We start from the raw sequence: 21,969 nt of genomic DNA, 5'->3' as shown, positions 1-21,969 counted from the left end.
GGCTCAAGTTTCTACTCAAGGATCAAACATTAGCAGGAAAACTGAAGGTTTTCTGTTCCAGAGACCACCTCTAGACAGCCCTCATGTATTACAGAACCACAGATTTTGTGAACAATCTGCTCCTGCCTCAAGGCCATGACAGTATCCTGGTCTTTTGAAATTCACCATTTCACTCCCCTACCTTTCCAGCTTGGGTTCCCCAGCTGCAAGAGTACACGGCTTTTCCTCAAAATCTCCTCTAGTCTTGGTTTTATGTAGTTGCTAAAGTGGTAGTAGCCCACCATTAACTCCTGACTCATTCACTGCTACCCTGTGAAAAGGGCATCATTATCATCACCCCCATTCTACAAATGATGAAACAGAGGCAAAGACACTGGCATTGCTACCAAAGTTTATCCCCTCCAAAGACTAGGTTTTTGACTATTAATTCTATGGGCAAACCGATTCCACCATTCTTGGTTTATTTCTTCCCTCAGATCCACTTTCTTCAGTGTCCTCTATCACCTCTAAATCAAGGAAGACCTAACCTTCATGGGCCACCTTCAATCTGATGGTCAAACTGAGCAGCACGGGAACTGGGATTCCTGCTGGAACAGGTGCACAGTACCAATGGCCAGCCCAGTACCTGACCTGCCCCAGAGTGCGGTTGCCATGAAGCCCAAGACCACAGTCCCAAGCAGCTGGTGTTCTTCCAGCCAGAGCAGCACCTGGGTCCTAGTGGTTAGGGCTCAGGTTTTCTGGCTAATACCTTCTTAGGGTTGCTAGGAGACAAAGGAGCACTTAGAACTCAGTTAAGTGGTCACTATTATTATGCCATTCTAACGCTTTCTTCTAACTTCCTCTAGCTCCCCAGGGACCTGTCATAAAACAGCTCTGTAATCCAGTTCCTCCCACAGAGCAACTACAGCAGTAGAAGCCCATGATAATCTCTCTTGCTCTCCCAACCCACATCAAGCCATTCCAAGAACCGAAACCCCTAAAACATTAGGATTAGTAACAAATTCTTTTGACTGTACCATATGGCTTTTCTTGGGAACTTTCTAGTAGAGCACAGGGGTTCACCATGCTTAGGGGCTAGACTACTGTGTTCAGACTGGCTCAGCTATTTTCCAGCTGTGTGAATTTATAAGACTTAATTAACTTCTCTGAGCCTCAATTTATCATTTGTAAAATGGAAGCAATCACACCTCTCTTCTAGGACTGTGAGAACTATCCTTGTTGGTAAATTATCTATCTAGTAGAGTAACTATGTTTCACTCTCATCACTTTCCAAGAGGATTTTATAGAAAAAGAAAATCCTTAATACTCAAATTAAAAAAAAACCTCATATCTATACTAACAAAACACATACACATATGTCTTTGTATACAGACATATACACATACATACATATATACAAATATATACGTGTACATATTTATAACATAAAACATTTTCTATCTCCTAAGGCTTTATTTTAATTTTAAAATTAATATACCCAGTATCAGCCGGGTTAAGATGAAAGTGGTTTACTCCTAAACTACAGACACAAATATAAATTGACACAACCTTTTTGGAATGCATTTAGAAGTGTATTTCAAAAGTTATTAAAAAGTTTGCAGTTTCTTGGTCCAGAAGATAAATCTAAGGAATTTCCTCTTGGGGGAAAAAAATCCAACAGAAGGAAAAGTTCAAATGTACAAAATGAATTAAAATCCTAAAATTGGTAACAAGTGTACAAAAAATAGTAATGGTTAAGTAAATGAGGATGTACCCAGAACCACCCTGCCTTCCTTCACAACTATACAAAAATGAAAATTCTCAAAGCCACACTGCAAAGTAGAACTAAAATGCCAGGCTGAAAAGAAAAAAAAAGGAAGCATCACAATGAACTAGGAAATGATGAACAGTATGTATGGGTAAATACTCAGACTATGAAATAAAACAATAAACTAAGGTGAGTAACTTTCTACTTTTCATTTCTAATAAACTGTCATGCTATCCCTATTTGTATTATTATTTTTCAAAGATTTTGTTTATTTTTTTGACAGAGATCACAGGTAGGCAGAGAGGCAGGCAGAGAGAGAAGGGGAATATATATATGTGTACATATTTATAACATAAATATGCTGAGCAGAGAGCCCGATGTGGGGCTCCATCCCAGGACCCTGGGATCATGACCTGAGCCAAAGACAGAGGCTTTAACCCACTGAGCCACCCAGACGCTCCCCTATTTGTATTATTAAAAAATGTTTTTTACTTAAAATGTGACCAAGGTTAGTATACTTAAGTTGGATCTAAGCTATGTATTTTGGATCTTCTTAGTTGATGATGCCCGTAATTATGTGTAAGAGAGAACGTCTAAGTTCATAAATGAAAGAACAACTTCACATTAGTAATTCTTGCCACTTTCAATTCAACCCCTTCGCAAATCATTAACAGTCTCGGAATTATCACAACCTTGACATAAACTATCCTTTAGAACTATGAGTAGAAGCCTACTCAATGATTTCTAGTATATATTACACGTAGACATTACAGAAATGTCTAGTAATGGAATTCCTTACCACAGACCTCCTTTCTGATCTGTGATGAGTAATACAGTGATCCAGCAAGCTCTCTTCTTCCAACTCCCTCTGACAAAATGGACACACACACCTGGAAATCGCACAGAATAAAACTTACTGACATTGTCGGCATTTAACTAAAGGTAAAGAATAGAATGCACGCAGATCTAGTTCCCAGGCCTCGTTCTTTCTGATTTGACATTACTTTTCCATTCTGATAATGGGCAGGTGCCCACGTTTTTTCTCGTGAGAAAAGTAAGTATCCCCCTAGGGACAGGACAGAGAAACAGTTAAATAAACTGAACATGAAGCACTTCATTCTCTTCGAAAGAGAAGCGCAGACCGAGCTCCCACTGACTGAGAAACTCGGGCATCACATCACCCAGCTGTCCCTGGGTTACTTTATCTGTTTCTTTTTTTCCCTCCCTTTCCTAATTCAGGTCACACAACTGGGTGTTACTTGTTCTCCAGCTTCACCAAGCATCTGTAACTACCGCGGTAGTTAAGGAGTATTTGTCCCTTACACTGTGCTGTCCACTACAGGAGGCTGTAGCCATGTATGTCTACTGGTACTTGAAATGTGGCTACTGAAATTGAGTTATGCTGGAAGTACAGAATGCACAATGAGTTTCAGAGGCTTAATATTAAAAAAGGAGTAAAATATCTCAATAATGTTGATATCGATTACATTTTCAAATGATTGTATTTAAGCTATCCAGTTAAATAAAAATACTAAAAATTAATTTCACTGCTTCTTTTTACTTTTTTAGTGTGGCTATGGGAAAATATGAAATTACCTATCTGTTCTATTGGACAGTGCTGCCTTAAACTCTTAGGGACAATATGGAGGCTTGGAATTTTTTGCTCACTTTCCATCATAGACACAAACTCTTGTTCCCTGACACTTGTACTCCAGATAAGCTGCCTGTGTTAAGAATTTTAAAAATTTCAATTATGTACTAATAACTTCTTTTATAAACAAAGATTTCTTTCTACCTTTGATGCAAATATTAATTTATCTTCTAAGACTGATTAATCAAAACCCCTCCTCATTTTCTGTTATTTTAATTCTTTATTATCAATTCTAATTAGCAGAAGAAATTAGTATTTAAATGAGCTCACATATATTTTTAAATCTTCATGAAGCCTATCAACTTTACAATCAAACCCACACCTTTTCATAGCCCATTTATTATCCTTCCTTCTTACTGGTCCTTGCAGCCGATCTAACAGAATTCATACTCCACTTTGAGCTAAAACCCTCATTTAAATTTATAACATCACGGTATAAAACTAACCCTACAATAAAGAATACATGTGCAAAGCAATATCTAGTAAAACAAAAGGAATTATGGCAATCTTTTAGACTTTCCGGCTATGAAATTTATGCTTTGAGTGTATTTTCTTAAATAATGAAGACTAACATTTGCCTTCAGGAAAGAGAAAAAGAAAATCACACTCCTACTGAAATACCACTATTTGTAACTGAGCTTATAAGGAGATTTAATGGTTTCCAAGCCATTAGCCTATGTAGGGAAATACAAATCACTTCCTTATTTTGTTGGGAGAGAGACTCCAAACTTTGCAATTATAGGACAGGTCACGGCCTAGCAGGATAGTAATGGCCCAGATTCATTTCTCTCTCTCTCTCTTTTTTTTTTTAAGGGAAAACAAATAATGATCAATATTCTCCACTGCCCCTACTAACCACCTCCATCCTTCCTCCAGCCCCATAAAGATCACCCACCAAAAAGTACCAGATTCAGGATGCCTGGCCCAGGCCTGTTCTTCCTTGCTAGACTATATACTGAGATGTCACTTCCTACCTTCTAAAGCCAAACCAGCAATATCAGAGGAAAGGAGTGGTGGCAGTGGAAGGGTGAAAAAGAAAAGGCTCTGAACCAGGACCGACTTCAAGCCATTAGTCAGAAAGCAGAGCCTTGAGGAACTTGGACAGTTCCACATTCTATTTTTGGATCTTCCTTAATGCAAACTTGTCTGAGGAAGTTCTCCCAATCTCTCCAGCACTCGGTTGGTTCCCCTCATGAAATGTTTTTTAAGTAGAGAAAGCAAAATTCTTTCACAATTATTGCATTTAACAAATGACTACCAACAGCAGGTGTTATGGTTCAGAGCCTAATTATTACTTCATACATATGTTCACAATAAAAAGGTTAGCCTGTCCAGCCTATTAACTTCTTTACAGGCAAATCAAGTTTAACAGTCAACTACATTGTGTCAAAACAAACCTGGTTGTGGTCTCCCCAAGTTCCTGCAGCGGTCCATACTTATCTATATACTTCTCACAAGATCTTATGTGTGCTCTCATTTCGCTGAGGCAAACCTATATAAAAAGCAAATTCAAAATAAAGTCCCTGTTGAAAAGGGGCTCAATGAAGTCTTTTGTGATCCAGTTTTATTACTTTCATTATTGCAAATAAGGTCATAGCAATGGATCAGCTGATTAAAAGGATATATTCCTGACAAAAGTAAAACAAAGTTAAGGCATTATCAAGAATAACACTTTACAAATGTTTCTAGTACTTAGAAGACCCCAATGTTGAGTTCTTGAGTTTGTTCTTCTAGAAAGCATTTTTTTAAATTTTATTTTTATTTTTAGAATATTTATTTATTTGAGAAAGAGAGAGAGCAAGCGCACACATGCCTCAGCAGTGAGAGCAGCAGAGGGAGAGGGAGAGAGACTCCTCAAGCTAACTCTAAGCTGAGCACAGAGCCTGATGCATGGCTCCATCCTAGGACCTGAGATCATGACCTAAGCCAAAATCAAGAGACAGATGCTTAACGGACTGAACCACCCAGGCTACCCTAGAAAGCATAAGTTTTTTAAAGTGGAAAGACAGGGCACCTGGGTGGCTCAGTCGGCTGGGCGTCTGACCTTGGTCAGTTCATGATCCCAGGGTCCTGGCCTCAAGTCCCACACTGGCCTCCCTGCTCAGTGAGGAGCCTGATTCTCCCTCTCCCAGTGCTTCTCCCTCTCCCTCTGCCCCTTCTTTCTGCTCATGCTCTCTCTCAAATAAATAAATAAAATCTTTAACAACAACAACAAATAAAGTGGAAAGACGTATTAACTCAAATTTACTTTTTTTGGACACCATTACCTAACTTGGTGATGGTAAGAAGTGAGAAAGAGAAAGGGGAGAGGGGAAAGAGATCAAGCAAGATGGAAGGGAGGAAAGAAGTGAGAAGAGACGGAAAGGGAAAGAGAGATAAAGAGAACCAATAGATGCATTTTAATTTTAAAGATGGCCATAGGAAGTAAAAGGAAATCCTGTGCCTCGGGGAAGGATATAAATACCACGGTTTTATACTATACCCAGCAGTATTACATGAATTCACAATACACAGTATACTTAATGACCCCATTAAGAGCAAACATAAAAGACAGCTCTTAGAGTTCATTTTTACCAAGGCAGAATAAAGAGCCCTTGTTCCTCCAGATATACATTCGGAGATCCTCACCATGAGGGATCTGTGGCTAAATAACACAGTCTACTAAATGTTTCATTAGAAACTCTGATAAGATCTTGCACTAAAGGAAGCTTTGCATAGCTGTGGTAAGGTGGTCCACCCACCCTGCTTTATTTTGCTTGAGCTACGGAAGTTAAACCTCAAACACGAAATCTACCCAGTCAAGGAAACTGTTATGATTGCTTAACAAAAGACAAAAATAAGAGCAAGTGGAAAAGCGAAAATAAATCCTTGTTTTACCAATATCCACCTAGGCCCCACTGAGGTAGCTGCCTTAAACACACAGTTTTCCAAGCTTTCATATCCAGCTTTGCTCATCAATTCTCCCGCATCTCTATTACTTTTCTTAAAAGTACCTTTCTTCCTCCTTGTATTCCTTGAACAACAAAAGATAAGCAAGCATTTTTTTTTTTTAAAGCAAGCATTCTTGATACAAATTAGAAATCATGGCGTGTCTAGACACAAAGTTATAGAAGACATTGTAAGAGATGGCAGAGGAAACATAAGCCACTGTGCTTGCTCTAAAGGGGCTTATCACCTAATAGAGGGGGGGAACCACACCTGGACAAGTAGACAGGAAACTGTTTGGTACTGGAGACCAAATACTAGGAATGGAGACCTCGCCGGGACTCTGAAGAATAGAGAGAGTCTGAACATTTGATTCTAGAAGGAATGGCAATATTCCTGGAAGAGGAGTAACATAAAAAGGAAGGGACGGATATAAGAAACACTTTAAAGGAAAAATAAAAATACTTGTGAATAATCAGATATAAAGAGTGAAAAAAGAAAGGGGCTCTCTAGGATAATTTGAGAGAATATCCCCGTTTCTGACAGCCACCAAAGGTGGAACGAAACACTGGATGACAGAATGCTATAGTGAGTTTGACTTTGTGCATGTTGAATTTTATATGATGACCAAAAAATACCAATGCAAAAAGTAATAATCTATTATTATGAATGTAAAAAGCTATTGATTTTGAGCATTTACCATGTTCCAGACAGTGCTACGAGCATTATATATTTTATCATTTTCCCTTATAACTATTCGCCATTGTGTGACATGAATGTTATTTTTTCTCTCCTTTTATAAAAAGATGAACAAAAACTTAGATAATAACGTCCCGACATCACAAATAATGAGGGAGGGAATTGACGTTTGATCCCAGAAGTCTGACTCCAAAGACCGCGTATACATTCGGTAGTCAGACAGCCCTGAGTCGGTTACTAAGTCTTTGATAAATATTCAAAAACTGTATCAAGCACTAACTATGTGCCAGTCCCCGTTCAAAGGGATGGGTTCACACCCAGTCTCCAGTAAAACACACACAGTCCTAACCCTCATGGAACATAACTTTGGTGGGGTCACTGACGTATATAAGCTTAAAAATCACAAAAGCACAATTCCAAATGGTAACAAATAGTACGTAAAGAAAGCGCAGGGTCCTCAGAAAGCATAACGGGCTGTGATATCGATTAACAATCAACAAAGTTTCTTTGAAAAAATTCAGACCCTTAACACATCATCTCATTCTTGATCTCTATAGACTCCCTATGATAGTTATCTTCCTGTTAGCAGTTCAAACGTTAACATATTTAAAAATTGGTGGATTCTTCCCCAAATCTGCTTTCCGTCTCAGCACCCGTCTCATCTATACCTACACGTCAGAAACCTAGGAGGTATTTTTGACACTGTCTACTCTCATTTGGCCCACATCCAATCTGTTACCAATTTCCTTCAATTCTCTCCTAAGTGCCCCTTAAAAGAACCTCTAATTCCCTGCCCAATGCTCTCACCCTAATCCAGCTTCCTTACCTGACCCATCCCAATAGTCACTGAACTGGCTCCACCAATCCTGCTCTTGACCCTCGGAGCCATTCTCCATGCACATGAGAGAGCAGTTATCTTAAAAATAGATACCCGATCTGGGGCGCCTGGGTGGCTTAGATGGTTAACCATCTGCCTTCAGCTCAGGTCATGATCTCAGGATCCTGGGTTTGAGCCCCACATCGGGCTCCCTGCTCAGCAAGGAAGTCTTCCTCTCTCTCTCTGCCCCTCTACCCCCCAGCTTGTGCTCTCTCTCTCTCTCTCAGATAAACAAATAAAGATCTTGATAAAAATAGATGTATAAACCTGATTAAAAGCATACACTCTTTCTATGACTCACTAATGCATTTAGGATAAAATCTAGACTCTTTTCCACAGCCTCCCAAGACTTCACATGATCTAACCAGGCTAGTACAGCATCAAAGGAGGGAACTCGCAACAAGAGGGACAAGATCAACACAGAGAAATACTGCGAAGTCCAGAATATAGAAGGAATTATGCCGCCAGATGTAATAATAAAGCTATTCATGGATAGGCTGCAAAGGGGTAGCAGGACAGGAGGCCACATGATGGAGGGGGTGGCTTGGTCACGGGAGTGATGGGAAGGGAGGAGATGGTGGTGGCTGGTGAAAGCATTTGTTTGAAAAATGAGGAGATGGTAGGAGTCGGGTGCCAAGTTCACCACAGCCTACCCATACAAACTTGGAGAAAAGGCAGGGGAGAGGCAGAGACAATAAACCTGAGAAAGATGGGGTAGGATGAAACCAAAGGCACAGGTGAAATGATCTGCCAGTGACAATCTTCTCAGCAGTCCAGTAACCTTGGGCACAGGCAGAAAGAGGGTCACATACCGGGGTGTCACACTCAGTGCACTTCTGGTACTCGGATTTCATTCTTTTGGCTACATCAGTTGCTGGAACTCCTTCCGAAGGAAGATAGGCCCGGCAATAAGGACAGGTCCATTTGTTGTTCTTTAAACTGGTAGCAATACAGGAACGGCAGAATCTGCCCAAAATAAACCGAAAATATGTTATTTTCCTTAAAAGGTACAAGGGAGCCGGCACTATGTGTTCCTCTGTGTAAAGGGTATTTTAATGACACCTTGTACACTAGGAGCTGTCTTGTCAAGTTCATGGTGCATTTGCACCCGCAAGCCTCTTACCTTCCCAGGAAGACTGCTTTGGAGTCACACGTTCTCACTACACGCATGGCAAGCGTTTGAACAGAAGGGCACAAAGTGGTGAAAAGAGCATTCTGATATGCAGGATTAAAACTATAACCCAAAGGATAGCTAATGTGTTCTGCCTATTTTAATATAATTTAATATATTTTAATATTTTAATTCTAATCCTATTTTAACCCAAACTTGGAGGGGGGGCTGGAAATAGGTCTTTGCACTGTGGGATTTTGTATGTTAGATAAGAAAATAGCAAGAGGCCAAGGAGGCAAAATACCATGCATGTTATCCATCTTGTTAACAATTTTCATGTCCTCCCCAGGTATAGAAATTTATCTAATCCAAATGACCACTATTAGGAATGTCCTCTGAGTCAAGAAATTTATTCTCTGGTATATTTAAAAATGATCATTATAAAATCTAAACACAATCAACAGAATTCACAGAAAATCTGAACCTCTTTATAAGATCTGTTGAAGGCTAAGTGCACACAAATGTAAAAATGACATTTAGATAAGTTATACACATTAGAGTGATTTGAGAGCTCTTTTTTTTTTTTTTAAGATTTTATTTATTTATTTGACAGAGAGAGATCCCAAGTAGGCAGAGAGGCAGGCAGAGAGAGAGAGAGGAGGAAGCAGGCTCCCTGCTGAGCAGAGAGCCCCATGCGGGACTCGATCCCAGGATCCTGAGATCATGACCTGAGCCGAAGGCAGCGGCTTAACCCACTGAGGCACCCAGGTGGTGATTTGAGAGCTCTTAAGATACTCACAATATACTATCTATCTGGGAGCATTACTATATGGCAAAAGTTAAGCTTTTTAAAAATTTAAATATACAGGGGCACCTGGGTAGCTCAGTTGGTTAAGCATCTGCCTTTGGATCAGGTCATAATCTCAAGGTCCTGGGATCGAGTCCCACAATGGGTTCCCTGCTCAGTAGCGAGTCTGCTTCTCCCTCTGCCTCTTCCCACCCCTTGCTTTCTCTCCCTTTCTCTCTGTGCCAAATAAATAAATAAATCTTTAAAAAAATTTAAATATACGATATATACTGAAATCTTCACATACCAGAGGTATACAGCTCATTGAAATTTCCTAAACTGAACTCTCAAGTGTATTAGCCATGACTGATGACACTTAAAAGAACTCTCTGCTGCATCTGTTATAAAATTCTTATATGCACACAGAAGATGCTGACATTTGCACTGTTGCTCTTGAGGCATCTGCTTGATGTTTATATCTGTCCAGCATCCATTTCCTCTTTTTCTTGCAACAGCACCCTGATTTCACTCTGCAGGAACTGTACCTCTTATAGAAGATACAATCTGGTGGGACCTCAGTCAAGGGGCCCACAATGCCCTGCTGAAGACGAAGATCTGAGTCCTCTGCTGTCTTCCACTTCTCTGTGCGTCAAGTGATGAACAAGTTCTAAGACACAATCTGCCCTTGCATTTCTCTGAGTCCCTGAGAAGTGGCCCTCAGAATGTAGTCTTGATGACGACAAAAAATATCAAGCAAAAATAAGTAATAATCTATTATTATGAATCTCTTATATTACAAGTGGTTCAGATGCTCAAGTTGTAACCCTCATACAACATCTCGGGTTCTGACATGAATTACTCGTTTACATGATGTAGGGGCAAGCAGGTGATACTTTGTTTTCTTGGTGAACGAAAGTCTTCCCCTTTCCTCACAACTTACTCGAGTTTTATACCAATACAAACAGAAGATATTGATGTCGAGCCCTGTGGTGGGTGCTGATGGACATGATCTGGTTTCGCTCTTAAGAGTGATCCTAACATGCTGCTCTGCTCTCTCCTCACCTGACTGGAGGCAAACAGACGTTCAGAGATGGAACAATTTTGCCGCGTTTACACAGCCTGAAGACAGCAAGTACAGTGAACCTCGCACAGCTTCAGAAGAGGCTCAAAAAGCATGAGGGGAAAGTCCCCAACTTACAATGGTTCCACTTAGGATTTTTTGATTTTATGGTGATGCAAAAACGATCCTCATTCATTAGAAACTGTATTTCAATTTTTGAATTTTGAGCTTCTCCTGGTTGGCAGTAAATCCTCTTCTCTCCAGGCTGGGCGGCCCCCGGCCAGCCCTGCAGATGAGCAACAGCTATGCCTACAACCACTCTACACCCATCCAACCGTTCTGCCTTCTACTTTCACTACAGTAGTCAACACATTACACAAAATACTCAACACTTTTATTATGATATAGGCTTTGTGTTAGATGATTTTGCCAAACTGTGGGCTAGTGATGTTGTTTCGAGCTATTTAGGGTTGATGAGGCTAAGTTAGGATGTTTGGTGTAGGTTAGGTGTATTAAATGCATTTTTGACTCACTTTAACTTAGGATATGGATCAGGACATGACCCCACTGTGAGTCAAGAAAGGTCTGCAGTCCTTTTTTTTTTTTTTTTAATTTTTAATTTTTTATAAACATATATTTTTATCCCCAGGGGCTTTTTTTTTTTTTTAAATACAGATTTTTGTTTATTTATTTGATACAGAGAGAAACGGTGAGAGAGGGAACATAAGCAGGGGTAGTGGGAGAGGGAGAAGCAGTCTTCCCGCTGAGCAGGGAGCCCAATGTGGGGCTTGATCCCACAAATCTGGGATCATGACCCGAGGTGAAGGCAGACACTTAATGACTACACAATGAGCCACCCAGGCGCCCCGTTATCTGTAGCCCTTTTTAAGACACCTCAATTCCTCCCAGTGACAAGCAGAAGCAGCAAACCTATTAGACTGAGGATGTACCTGTATAAACCAGTCAAGTCTATACAGAGTACATTTCTACTGTCATTTTGTAAGTGCTTTTGCACCTGTTTTTGTAGCTACAACTGATAACTACAACAACGGACAGTAACGCCTACTAGATACACAAGAAAAGCAGCACACTTACAGCATTTTAAAAAAAATTAAGTCCCTCACTGTAACTCCCTTACGTTTGCACAATGGTGTTACATGTGGCATGAAACCCTCAAATAAGCATTAGACAGACATTACTGTACTCTATGAGAATACTAGTTGCAAATCCTATACAGCAGTCAATTAGCTGTACCTATTTTAAAAAAAGCGATTATTAAATGGAGAAAACACATCAAGACTTAAGGTGTTTTGGGAAAGACTGAACTTGCTGGTTATGAGTTACATAAAAACCATGACTTTTTATTTTATTTATTTTCTTTTAAAAAAAGATTTTATTTATTTATTTGACAGAGAGAGATGACAAGCAGGCAGAAAGGCAGGCAGAGAGAGAGGAGGAAGCAGGCTCCCCGCTAAGCAGAGAGCCCAATGCGGGGCTCGATCCCAGGATCCTGAGATCATGACCTGAGCCGAAGGCAGCAGCTAAACCCACTGAGCCACCGAGGTGCCCCAAAACCATGACTTTTTAAAGTGTTACCAATAAGGAGAGGAATGGATGCCACTGCAGCTTACGTCTCGGTTTTTGGGGTGCAGAAATGAGACTGCAGAATCGTTTAGTTCAAAAAAATCTGAGGTTAAAAGTCTCCCATTAGCAGTATAGTTACCAAATTCAAGTCTTGTGAACAGGAGAATTTAACATCCTTACTCTGGTACATTAGCATACAAAGTACTCCGGTACTTACTGGGATGAGCTCCTGGTATTTTATGCAACTGATGAATCACTAAATTCTAAGCCCAAATTAATCATACACTGTAAGTTAACTAATTTGAATTAAAAAAAAAACAAAAAGAAAACAAAGTATATATATATATATACTTAATCGACTGAGCCACCCAGGTGCTCCAATACTGTGTATCTTGATATAAGAAGGAAACAGAATGTGCTGATCATCGTAACCTACCCTGAAATGCATCCAAAAGAAGATGAATGGATGATGGGTAGGTATGTGATAAAATGAGAGAAAAAAGCAATATAGCAAAATTGATAATTGTAGAATCTAGGTAGTGAATATATAGTTGTTCACTGTACATTCAACTTAGCTCTATGTTTAAAATTTTTCATAATAAAATGTTAGGGGAAAAATGTTAGAAAAATTAACCACCTTACTATGACTTAAATTTTCTTTACTCCTGAGAAAAACTGTGTTGTAAAATTAGGAAGGGAAATGTTTGGAGGGTAAGAGGCCTGAAATTTTTAATGGAACATGAAGAGAAAAACATCTAAAAAAAATATTTTTAAGGGCATTCAAATTCAGTGTGAGGAAAAGATTACACTGCATTTATGATTATTTAAATGAACATAAAGAACAGAACAATTTTGCATATAATAAAGGGCTGAGGAGAGAAAATATAAACCATCTAAAATTGGGTATGTGTAGCTTTTAGCAAGAACGGCTAATCCATGGTTCTAGAGAAGACTATGAGAGAATATATAAAAGTGCACAAATATCCCTAGACCCACCCAAATCAACATTCATGCACTGGTGAAACGTTTAGCAAGAGCTTACTACTGACAGCTTACATCATGCCAGGGACGAAACTGTGGCAGTGCCTAAGGTCCCTGCTCTCTAGAGTTCTAGAATGAGGTGGGAGGCATTACGATTACAGATCGGCAAATGATAAATCCTTTGAGAAGAAAACATCTGACCATGAAAATAGAGTGAGGGGGGCAAGGGGAGATTTAGATGGGTGGTTCCTGAGATGATATTTGAAGGCACCCCTCTAAGGAAGATCTGGGAATGGTTTTCCAAACTGAAAACAAAGGGTACAAAAGATAGGGACCATCCTGTTGAGATACAGAAAGCCAGCATGCTTGAAAGGCAAGGGGCCCCAGGGAGAGTAAATGGAGATTGTGGGAGGGGGAGTAAAGTGAACAGGAGACAGAGCATTAAGCCATAACTCAGGGTGATGCATACGTACTTGGACGGTTTTAAATAGGAGGGTGACACAGTTTGATTTACATTACATGGATCACTCTGGTTCTTGTGTAAAGAACAGATTACAGGGAGCCACAGCAGTGAGCTCAGGTTTAAGTCACTGGAAGAGTCAGTTCAAGAGAGGATGATGGCTTCAACCAACAAAGTGACAGGAGGCAGTGTAAGTGGTCAGACAGATTTGGGATTTATTTTGGAAGTGAGGCAAAGGGACTTACAACATACCAAATGACAACAAACACATTATACTAAGTGAGAAAAGTCAAACACAAAAAAGACTACTTATTGTATGATTCCAAAACTTAGTGACAGAAAACAGATGGGGTTGTTGGAGCCAGGGGCTTTGGGAGGGGATTGTGCACAACAGATTTGAAGGAACTTTTGGGGGTAATGAAATTAACTGTTCTAGATCTCATGTGTGTGGAAGAAGTTATATAATTACCAAAACTCCTCGACTTACACACTTCGTATGAATTATACTATATCACGTCAATAAAACTGAAAAACAACACAACCAAACAATAATGCCCCAGTGACAACAGGCCAGAAACAACCCTTGCATGAAGCAGATCACAGAAATACACACAGCTCAGAACCATTCAGAATCTTGCTGGCCTCCCTCCTCCACCACTCCAGGCACAGAGTAGTTACTCGGTAAATTCAAATAACTGAAGCAGTTACGTGGAACGGATCAAAGGAGCATTTTCTGGACAGGACCAACATTCGCATTAATAAGGAGGAGCATAAAAGTGCTGGGTCCTTCTGAAAGAACCCAAGGGATAGAAATGAACACAAACCGAGGCGCCTGGGTGGCTCATTGAGTTCAAGCCTCTGCCTTCGGCTCAGGTCATGATCTCAGGGTTCTGGGATCAAGTCCCGCATCGGGCTCTCTGCTCAGCAGAGAGCCTGCTTCCTCCTCCTCTCTCTCTGCCTGCCTCTCTGTCTACTTGTGATCTCTCTCTCTGTCAAATAAATAAATAAAATCTTTAAAAAAAAAAAAAGAAATGAACACAAACCCAAGGAGATAAGAGATTCCCATTTTTCTCCCCCTTCTCCACCTTCATAAGGAGGCTGAGAATGATGAATGAGGAGAAGGAGGAGAAATTAGGTGAAAGAAGCTGAGGATAGAAGTCAATTACTTGGGTGGCTCAGTGGGTTAAGCCGCTGCTTTCGGCTCAGGTCATGATCTCAGGATCCTGGGATCGAGTCCCGCATGGGGCTCTCTGCTCAGCAGGGAGCCTGCTTCCTCCTCTCTCTCTCTGCCTCTCTTCCTACTTGTGATCTCTCTCTGTCAAATAAATAATTAAAAAAAAAAAAGAAGAGTCAATTATTTTTTTTTAGACCAGTTCAATGTTTTCAAAAATTCTGAGTTGCCATTGCTTTAATATTAGATTTTGTGGGGTGTCCGGGTCTTAGGCTTTGTGGTGGGTGTGGAACCTGCTTAAGATTCTCTTTCCCTCTCCCTCTGTCCTATTCCACCTAAAATTTAAAAAAAATAATAATAAATCAGATTTTACAACTAAACTTCTGGCTTCTTTTAAAAGCTAGTCTTCTCCAACTCTGGACTCAATTCCCATGTGGTCCCATGGGCGGGCACCCCCATCCTGTGGAGGACTCATCCTCCACATTCATTTATATCATCTGGCAGTCTGCAGCTCCTGAAGACCTGAATTAGGAACTGGATAATGACTCTATGAACTTTGAAACCAGATGGAAACTTAAATACCCCACTCCCTTTGATAATTTTATTAGCCCCTTTCTATTTCCCTAAATTAAGTGATTATCAATAAAAATCCTTCTATAATGAAGAGATCAGCAAAGCACTGTAGAAAAATGAGGGAAGTCTTGCTGAGGACACTGGGTAAAATTATGCATCCAATCTTAGGAGGTAAAACTGAAGCCTAAGTATTGTAAATTTAAGGCAAGAGGGATGCATTAGGGACTCCATGGATCTAGCACTAGACAGGCAAAATAAGTATTCAGACATGGTTCCCAAATATGGCTCTGCAAAAACCACTGGCGACATGAGGTCATGTAACATTTTATTTATATTCTCAACACTAGGCTGCCTCACTATAGGGAGGCCAATAAGAAGCTGAATGGATAAGAAGCCCTCAAGAAAGGGCTTCGTGAGCTTTAAACAGAATAAGGGGGATTGTTATTATTATTCTAAGTGATGATAAAAGTCTCACACTAAAATATTCCAGTGTAAGGCAATAACACACACCCACACACACACCCACATACACATACACACTCTCTCTCTCTCTCTCTCCCTCCCTCCCTCTCTCCCCCTCTTGGCCTGCAGGTCAGCCTAGACAGCCCTGAGTGCAGCTATTCCTAGAGCAAAGCCCTTCAGCCCCCCACTGCTCCTGAGATTTCCTTTGATGTTATTTCTGCATTCATTAGGTTCCAGAGTCCATCCTGGACTCATTTAGCCTTCAAACCTCGACTCTGCATATTTCTACACGGCATTATGTGTTGATTTAAATTTAACCCCTTTGGGGACACCTGGGTGGCTCAGTTGGTTAAGCAGCTGCCTTTGGGTCAGGTCATGATCCCAGCGTCCTGGGATCGAGTCCCACATCAGGCTTCTTGCTCTGCAAGGAGCCTGCTTCTCCCTCTGCCTCTGCCTGCCATCCTGTCTGCCTGTGCTCACTCTCTCTGACAAATAAATAAATAAAATCTTTAAAAAAAAAATTAAAAAAAAAAAATTTAACCCCTTTGAGACGATTGTATTTCCTTTAACTTAAAATCTTAGCGGGGTGCCTCTCTAGAACCTTCAAACGTGGTCCTCAACTTGCTGTATTTTACTGCCAATTAAATAGGGTTAGCTAAAGTTGAGCTTCAAAAGTGAATATAAATCACCTGAACACCCTATTAAAATGCAGATTCTGATTTAGTAGGTGGGAGATGGGGCTCAAAATTCTACAATGCTGCTGGTCCGCGGGGCCTGTAGCCAAGTTATAAGGAAAATCTGGGCATAAAACTCCATCTGCTACATTATTTAGGTTCTGTTTGTTAGAGAATACATAATTTAATAGATCACTAATATTTAATTTGCCTGTGACAATACTAATGTTACTAAATAAACACACAGCGGTCCAACGACCAGAGGAGGTAAATTTCAGGCCAGCTTAATTACATCTTTCTGAAATTCTCAGTAATCCAAGGACAGATGAGCAACCCCATAAAAAGAATGGAGGTCAGAAACTATCATGGGACTCCTATCTATTATTCAACCACAGGGCATCTGTTGGCTGGCCCTACAGAATGGCTGTCCTCGCTTGAGGGGCATTCACCAAAGTATTCCAACTGCATGGTATTTTGGAATCACCCATTAATTCAATGGATACTGAACACCCACTGAGCGCCAGGCCCTGAAGGAGTAGCAATGTAGAAAGCAGCATTCCTTTCCTAGAGCAAAGGCTCACCAGAGTTTTTGGACCTTGAGGGTACCAAAGACTGTCACCACCCCATTTTAAGTGATACTCACCCAAGCACACTAGGAGGAGGAAGCATTCTATATTACATTTGTTTTAGCATCAGAGGCCTAGATGTTCATATTTAAACGTCAAAGTTTCATCTTGAAGTCAAGTCACAGGTCAAGTAATATGTCAATGGTAAGTGGAAATCAGATGGAAACTTCCACAACATTCCACCTCTTCAACTCCCTGCATCTGTGCCGCTTTAATGCCCTACATCCCATGAAATGGATGGACCGTCCATTCTCCTGCTAAGGCCAAACCCTCTCCTGGCCCCCAACCCCTGCTGCAATTCCCAGCTCCTCTCTCCTACTCAGGGGCATTGTTCCTGGAAGTTTCTCTTCTCCTGTGCATCAGTTTGCCTCTCCCTATTGGGTCATTTCCATAACCTTATAGAATATTCCATTTTCCTTCTCTTAAAAAAAAAATTTTTTTTTTAAGAAAACTCTTTTGATCCCACTTCTCCTTTCAGCTATTACCCAAATTCTCTTCTTCGCTTTGCTTCTCAACTCCAGGAAAGGGCCTTGCACGCTCTCTGTCTGTGGCTCCTGTGATCACACACGAACCCACTCCCCTCCCCAAGCGGTGGGGCCCACCATCCCACTGAAACTGTGCTTCTCAAGGTCCCCAAAAGCCTCCATATTATGATATCCAGTGCTCAATTCTCTTGTATAGAAATCTGACAGGTTAATTTCATGTCTGTTGAATGTAATTAGTAATATTAAAAATGAGGGCTTGTATTTTATATAACTTTGTTTTTTAATTTTGTTTTTCCACAATACATTTTTAAAATATAAAATATTTTTATATCTTAAAAAATAAAATACTTATATAAAATATACTTATATATATTTTATTTTATAAAATATAAAATATAAAATAAAATATCAGCCAGCGATGGGCTGAAAACAACAAACCAAACCAAACCACACTGTTTTTTTTCAGCTGATAATTTGAGAAACGCTGCTCTAAATATCTTAAAATTGCTACTCCCCCACATACTTCCTATCACACTTCCTTACTCATTTTTTTTAATCCTTTACACCTGTCATTATATAACAAGCGACATACTCCTGACTGGAATCTTGTTTATTGTCCACTGCCGCATGAGAATGCAAACTCCAGGAGGGCAAGCAATTGTGTCTATGTGCTCAGCACAGAACAGGGCAGATTTGCTGCATCGATACATGACAGCACTCCATGCGACAGCAGATCTAACCAAACAACCCATAAAAGACCAAAATGATAAGGATGAAGTAAATGAACAAAGATTTTATTTCAAAGAACACTTTGCCGATTCCTACTGTCTGCTTGAGTGTAGTGTGCACATGGGTGCCTGACAGCCAGACTTCTTAGAAGAATTCTAAAGGGCCTATCAGAAAGCCTGATAATGATCTAATTTTTGTTTTTGATAATTTAAAAACTCGGTTGGTAGATGGGATGGTTAGTCCTGTGTCAACTTGGCAGGATATAGGACTCCGTTATTTAATAAAACACTTATCTAGGTGTAGCTGTGCAGATATTTTGTAGGTTTGGTTAACACCTATAATGGCCTGACTTTAAGTAAAGAGACTATTATCCTCAATAACAAAGCAATTCCTTAAAATTAGTCTTTCTCACACATGTGCGCGTGCGCACGCTATTGGTTGTTTCTCAGGAGAACCCTCATTAACAAATAACATCCGAGCGGTCCATAAGTATCTGTAATGATTAAAAAAACAAGTAGCTTTATAATCTTATGTGAAAAATGAAGTCTTTGGGATTATACACCTCCTGTAAGAACGAAAGGGGCAGCAAAATGGGCAAAAGGGGGTCAAAAGGTATAAACTTCCAGTTATAAATCAGCCATGGGGCTCTGAGGTACAGAATGGTGGCTGTAGTTAAGAAGACTGTGTTGTATATTTGAAAGTTGCTAAGACAATAGATCTTAAAACGTTCTTGACACAAGAAAAAAATGTGTAACTATGTATGCTGACAGCTTGCTAGACTTTCTGTGGTGTTCGTCTTCCAGTATGTACAAACTTCAATCATGATGTTGAATACCTGAAAACTAACATATGTCAATTACACCTTGACAGCATTTAAATAAAAAATAAAATATACTAAATTTTAAAAAAAGATTGAAAGCACTATTGTATATTTCTGGGTCAGCTGAAAACTCATCAGGAAACTCTCGGGCCCTCCTCAGAGAAGCCTAATTTGATGCAGCCTGTACTTGACCACAAATGGAAAGTTTTAATCTGCTTACCTCAAAGTCCTTCAGAATTATCCTCAAGAGTTTCCTTTTAAAAATTAGGAAAATTCTGTGACTTAGAGCAATTTAATCCAACTCAATTCAGTAAATATGGCTCTTTGTACCTTCAAGTATGCCCCAGTCTGTACCTATTAGGTTTGCTAGACCCATTCTCAACCTCTGCATCCTTTTAGGTAACTCCCTAAGCTCCAGCTCTGACCTTCCCCCAAACCCATTCTCCCAGTATCTTGAGGATATTTCCATTTGGGTATCTCCCTATCAGACTACTATATACCTGACAAGCTGCATCAGGAGTTCTATTATCTCCGGAGCCGAACTCTGCCCCACTTTATCTCTGTCACCTGTTAGGGAGTTGCCTTCCACGCCTTTCTCCCCCTTTATCTATCCTACCCAACTGGTCCACACATTTCTTTATAAATACTTATTTTAAACGTAAATTGGATTCCCTTTCAGTTTCACTTACACAGCTTCAACTTATCAGCACCCTCCTCCCTCCCACTGATAACGGAAGAAAAGGCAGAGGTAGGAAACCTTTTCCCCAAAATGTTTTAACAACTGATAAACAGAGATATGAATAAAGTCAATTTGAAATGACAGCACATTAAAACAGAACTTCTTAAATTAAAGGCCACCAAAGGAAAAAAGAACCAAGCTAAAAGGAAGGCTATCTGGGACATCTCAGAAATGTCAGAGGTCTATCTTTTGTGGCCCAGTTTTATTCCAAAAGAAATACAGATAAGACATAATACCCATTCCTGGATTTTTGCTTTGTGAGATGACTTTAAAAGAAACAGAAATTATGTGTTGAGTCTTTATGATGGGCCACTTTTACATTTTTTTAATACTCTTATAAAAATTCCATTATTCACCATATTTTACAAATGAACAAACAATAAAAGAGATTAAGCAACATGGTGGTCACACAGCAGATCTGTGGCAGGGCTGAATCCAAATCCTGCTCTCTCTTAAGCCCACCATTCCTACAATTTATAGAGTGCTACATACATATTCATTCAATGCATTTTTACCATTATTAATAACTTGCTTGACTTGAAATAGGTTTCAACGGAAATCAGCATCAACAAAAGAGTTCAACAAGTTTGGAAATTAGCTTCAAGATGGGATAATATAGAGAGATTTCATTTGCTTTTCTTCATTTTCCAATCTAAGGTCAATGGAAGGGAGTAATTCACTTAAGAAGTACAAATGGTGTTACTAGCACTCACTCTCGCCAGTGCAGAAGGAACTCTAGTTAACATTTATAAAGTGGAGGGGGCCCAAGTAAATTTGCCAAAAGGAGGAATATGGAAATTCTGCCCACAGCCAGAACAATGGACATAGATTTGTCAAAACAAAGAACAGTAAAGTGAGGGAAGGCCATTCGTCCAGCCCTTGTTGTGCTACTCCATGACTATTTTTCCAGTTGCTGGTTTCCTATTCAAACTCTAACAAAGAAAAAGATTAAACAAAAGATTTAACTTTTTACACATTTTACTATCCTTTAGCAGAGGCAAAAACACTGCAAACAGCAAGTTACAGCCTTCAAAATCCAAACCAGGGAAAACAATCCCCAATCAGACAACAATCTCCAGTAACAAAGTCACCCACTTCAGTTCTACAAAAGGAACCTTCAAGACTTCATGTGGATCTCTGGTGCAACTTAATGCTCATACAGACTAAATTTACCCACACTTACCAGGAGGTTATTACCACCCTGAACTAATCAATAGGTTACACTGTTACACAATGGTACTGAAAGACCCCCCCCAGTCTTTAAATAATTAACTGCTCTTTTGTTGTGTAAGAGTACCCCTCCTCCCCTTGCAGTGAAAAGACCCTTCCCCCAGGGTTGAATTCAATGTAACTGCTCTTTTGCCTTTCTGTAACAGCTTGGCTACTAAGGCATGACACTTGACTCCTGTTTGAACAAGATACCCTCTCCTAATAGCAGGGGCATGGTCATGTAGGCAGGGGGCCACATAGTCACGTAGACAGGATGTCTTTCTGCTGAGTAGTAAGGTCTAACTTCCCCTTCCCGCCGCTCTCTTCGCATGCGTGGGCTAACTGGCCAGTTCTGCTTCTGTAAGATTGCTTTGTCTGCTTTCACATGTGGGTCCCCTGATCCACTCCACTAACACCAAGTATGCCTTTTTCAAAAGTTCAAACTGTCCACCAATCAGTTGCGCCCCACCCAAAACTTGTTTGTACCTGTCTATAAAAACCCGGCACCACCCCAGCCGGGTGTGCTCAGCTAGCAGGAGCTGCTGACCACCCGCAGGCGCGCGCTGACCACCCGCAGGCGCCTGCGTAACAATAAAGAA

General features: G+C 40.2%; 1 protein-coding gene across 3 annotated transcripts in view; it reads right to left on the bottom strand.

Annotated features, from left to right (window-relative positions):
• RNF125 (ring finger protein 125) overlaps window positions 1-21,969 on the bottom strand; it is a 49,897-nt gene that overhangs the window by 20,225 nt on the left and 7,703 nt on the right. For all 3 annotated transcript variants that reach the window (XM_004742885.3, XM_004742887.3, XM_004742886.3), the window contains exons 2-4: window positions 8,712-8,865; window positions 4,796-4,890; window positions 2,547-2,637 (exon numbers count right to left, since the gene is read on the bottom strand). In XM_004742885.3, coding sequence (XP_004742942.1) covers window positions 2,547-2,637; window positions 4,796-4,890; window positions 8,712-8,865 — 340 coding nt within the window. The remainder of the gene's footprint in view (window positions 1-2,546; window positions 2,638-4,795; window positions 4,891-8,711; window positions 8,866-21,969) is intronic.

The sequence above is a fragment of the Mustela putorius genome, unplaced genomic scaffold, assembly GCF_011764305.1.
Source record: "Mustela putorius furo isolate JIRA1106 unplaced genomic scaffold, ASM1176430v1.1 tig00003858_pilon_pilon_pilon, whole genome shotgun sequence".
NCBI lineage: Eukaryota > Metazoa > Chordata > Mammalia > Carnivora > Mustelidae > Mustela > Mustela putorius.
Note: the sequence above shows the minus strand (reverse complement) of the source record. Positions and strands in the feature narration are given on the sequence as shown.